The sequence below is a fragment of the Perca fluviatilis genome, chromosome 21 (assembly GCF_010015445.1).
Source record: "Perca fluviatilis chromosome 21, GENO_Pfluv_1.0, whole genome shotgun sequence".
NCBI lineage: Eukaryota > Metazoa > Chordata > Actinopteri > Perciformes > Percidae > Perca > Perca fluviatilis.
The window spans coordinates 16,425,127-16,428,480 of record NC_053132.1 but is presented as its reverse complement, the minus strand read 5'-3'; the positions used below and the strand labels follow the sequence as shown (position 1 = coordinate 16,428,480).

The 3,354-nt window shown below is 41.0% G+C and overlaps 1 protein-coding gene across 1 annotated transcript; it reads right to left on the bottom strand.

Annotated features, from left to right (window-relative positions):
- Positions 1–556: 556 nt before the first annotated feature.
- LOC120551005 lies at positions 557–2,222 on the bottom strand. The gene is made up of 3 exons (XM_039788091.1): positions 2,058–2,222; positions 1,595–1,877; positions 557–1,451 (listed from the first exon to the last, which is right to left on the bottom strand). Exons 1-3 carry the CDS (start codon positions 2,141–2,143, stop codon positions 792–794), a joined length of 1,029 nt encoding a protein of 342 aa, XP_039644025.1. The 5' UTR covers positions 2,144–2,222; the 3' UTR covers positions 557–791.
- Between the last annotated feature and the right edge of the window lie 1,132 nt (positions 2,223–3,354).

The window sequence follows — 3,354 nt, the reverse complement described above, 5'->3', positions numbered from 1 at the left end:
TATTTTTTTAGGAAATAACCAGTATTGCAAATCCTCCCAGAAGGTATAGGCAAATTTACATTCATAAAACAGATGTTCTGTGGTTTCAATCTGATCAGCACAAAACGAGCAGCAGTTCACATCAAATCCGAATCGACATCTTAAAAATTCTCTAGAAGGGTACACTCCATTAAAAATTTTAAAATGCACTTCCTTTGCTTTTGGTGCAACTGGAAGTTTAAGAAATTTGGTTCTTAACATTTTACAGTTTTTCTCGATTGTTCACACACATTTTCTGAAAGCATGCCTCATATTCTCAGAACTCTACACACAATTCCAAAAAACACACACACAATGGGCAAAACTCCTCAATGCTCCTGCAAAATTAAACTTTACATTCAAAATAATGTCATTTCTTCTCCAAAGGGTATTTTGTTTTCAAATGACACACACACAAACCATCATATCAATAGACATTTATAAGAACCAGTTGAACACTGAAAACACTTCTCCATTCATAACTTCAAATTCATGACTTAGGCCTTTTTTTTGGTTCAGTGTTACACTTGCTACAGACCGTACATAAGTGTGTTGTAAAAGAATTTGAGAATATTGTACTTATACTCAAAACACAAATACACGGTAACAAATACATTTTATTTTTCCCACAAAAACAATGTACACCGTGTACAGCCCATTCCAAACCAACACAAAGTTTCACATACAGTGGTCTACATACAAAACAGAAGAATTTACTGTATACAGTTACATAAAATAATACCGTAAAAAAAACAAAAACAAAAAAAAAAAAACTATGCTGCATCCTCTCTTCTGTTTCGGTCTGGCCACAGCACCTCATCCACGTCACAAGCAATGTTTTCCTTGGCCAAGCAGCGGGGGAAATATCGCCTAGCATGGCGATTCCAGCCATGAAAAGCATCAGCTGCTATATCTCCACATGAGTCTTCCATAGCTTGGAGAAAAGGTATACGCGTTTGTGGATTTCTGTCATATACTTTCCATCTCCAGGCAGAAAAAAATTCCTCAATAGGATTGAGGAATGGAGAATATGGAGGGAGATAAAGGACTAAAAAGCGTGGGTGGGCAGTGAACCAGTTATGAACCAGAGCAGCCCTGTGGAAACTTACATTGTCCCAAATGACAACATACCTGAGCTGCTCTGGGCCATCTACCTGATCTGGTGGAATGAGTGTGTTGTGTAGGGTGTCCAGGAACGTGATCAGATGGGCAGTGTTGTAGGGGCCAAGGGTAGCATGGTGATGGATGACGCCTTGGTGGGTAATCGCTGCACACATTGTGATGTTCCCTCCGCGCTGGCCAGGGACTTCAACAATGGCACGCTGGCCAATGATATTCCTTCCCCTCCTTCGTCTTTTTGTGAGGTTGAATCCAACCTCATCAATGAAGATGAACTGGTGCTCCACTGCAGCCACCTCTAGCTCGAGGACTCTCTGTAACACACATGACAATATCAGAAATAGACATGGAGTGGTCACTATTGTGGAGCACAATCATTATGATTACAATACTGAAATATGTATAATTTATACAGTGTTGAGAGTATGCATCAATTGTGGGATTGTATAGGACTCACTTGCACATAGTTATGTCGCAATTCTTTGACTCTTTCTGAATTGCGTTCAAATGGCACCCTGTAGACCTGCTTCATCCTCAGATTATTTCTGCGCAAGACACGGTCCAGTGTTGATAAGCTTACCCTATCAATATTTTGAAACATCTCATTGTTTTCTAGGATTTTTCTTTGTATTTGCCGTAAGGTTATGGCGTTATTTTCTAGGACCATGTTGATTATTTCAGTTTCCTGTTCAGGAGACAGAAGACGTTCCCGACCACCTCGTGTTGGTAATCTTTCAGTTCTGCCAAACAAATAGTAAAATACTGTAAATACAAAGTAGGAATACATTTCCCAAATACTTGAAACATACTTTATTTTTACAGTCCTACAGAACAGTCCACAGGCAATACTGTACTACTGTACTCACTGAGTACTGTATTGATATGTAGTATTGCAATTTTCTAGTGAGAGTATTTCTTACCTATTCTCATTTCGGAAAGTCCGGATGATGGATGCTACAGTGTACCTGCTCAAATTTGGCTGTACTCTTTGCCCAGCTTCCCTCATTGTTAGACCATGGTTGACCACATGATCAACCAAAGTGGCTCGGATCTCATCAGAGATTACGGTCCTTGGCCTTCCTCGTCCTCGTCCTCGTCCTCGTCCTCGTCCTCTTACTCTCACTCCTCTGGCTCTGCCTCTGTTTCCAATGTTGGCATCCATTGCTCCAAAACAGAAGAGCACACCTGTTGCCCTTTTATGCTAAAGCTCTGATTGCTAATTGTAAAACTGTGTGATGGGTGTTTGCCCATGTGATGAGTCAGTGTTCATATTTGAATGTCAGTGTGTTTCTTGTGAAAACAAGAGATTTTCTGCATGAAAATTGTGCCAAATGCAGAGAAATTGTGTGTAGTGTTTTAAAAAAAAAGTGTGTTTTAGAACAGCAATTTGAGTGTAAAGCAGGAATTGTGCTTGTAGTTCAGCAGAATTGGTTAAGGGGGTTGGTGCATGAGTTACATGTTGTGGTCATTGTCTCTGAAGTACCAGTAATTGTGTGTAAACAATTGAGAAAAACTGTAAACCAGAATCGGACCCGAACGGACCACAGTGTTTGTGTCACTTCCTGTTCAGCCTGAAGGCTGCTGGAGTCAGCTGGAAAACTGTCCGACTTGAGAGCGGACTTTTGTCCCCGCCCCCCGCTGCTGCCGCCTGCTCTCGTCTACTTTACAGGCGAGGCGCAGTTCATCTCGAACGAGCCTATTAGTTGCATGCAGTATGGACGCCACTGTAAAGCTACTCAAGATGGGCTTCTCTCATTGGTCAATCCGCGGTTGATCACATGATGAATAAGTGTGGCCATGATCTCATCAGAGATGGCTCTCCTTCTTCCTCTTCTTCCCTCCTCCTCCTCCTCCACATTGTTGTCCCCTGTCTCTTCCTCCTACTCCCCTTGCTCTCTGTCTATTGTTGGCATCCACTGTTCAAAACAGGTAATCTGACCTTTGACCTATGTATAGGCCTATACTAAAGCAATGATTGGTTAGTGTTCAGTTATGACATAATGTGTTTGCAAATGTGAGGAGTGTGTGTATGCCCTGGTAAATAAGTGTAGCATTTTGATTGGTTGTGTTTAGAAATGGATAGCAAGTCACTTCTTGTTAGATTTTTGTGTCTTAGGTAGAGAATTGTGTGTAATGTTTTGAAAAAAGTGTTTTATGCAATTGAAAACTGAGTGAAAGACTGAGAAATAGCTTGTGGTTTTGGAGATTTGCTGTGTA

Coding starts and splice junctions, on each gene's coding strand:
- LOC120551005 (XM_039788091.1), bottom strand. CDS start 2,143: ATGAGGGAAGCTGGGCAAAGAGTACAGCCAAATTTGAGCAGGTACACT. Junction 1,878..2,057: donor ACTTTCCGAAATGAGAATAG/GTAAGAAATACT, acceptor TTTGTTTGGCAG/AACTGAAAGATTACCAACAC. Junction 1,452..1,594: donor TGCGACATAACTATGTGCAA/GTGAGTCCTATA, acceptor TGTGTGTTACAG/AGAGTCCTCGAGCTAGAGGT.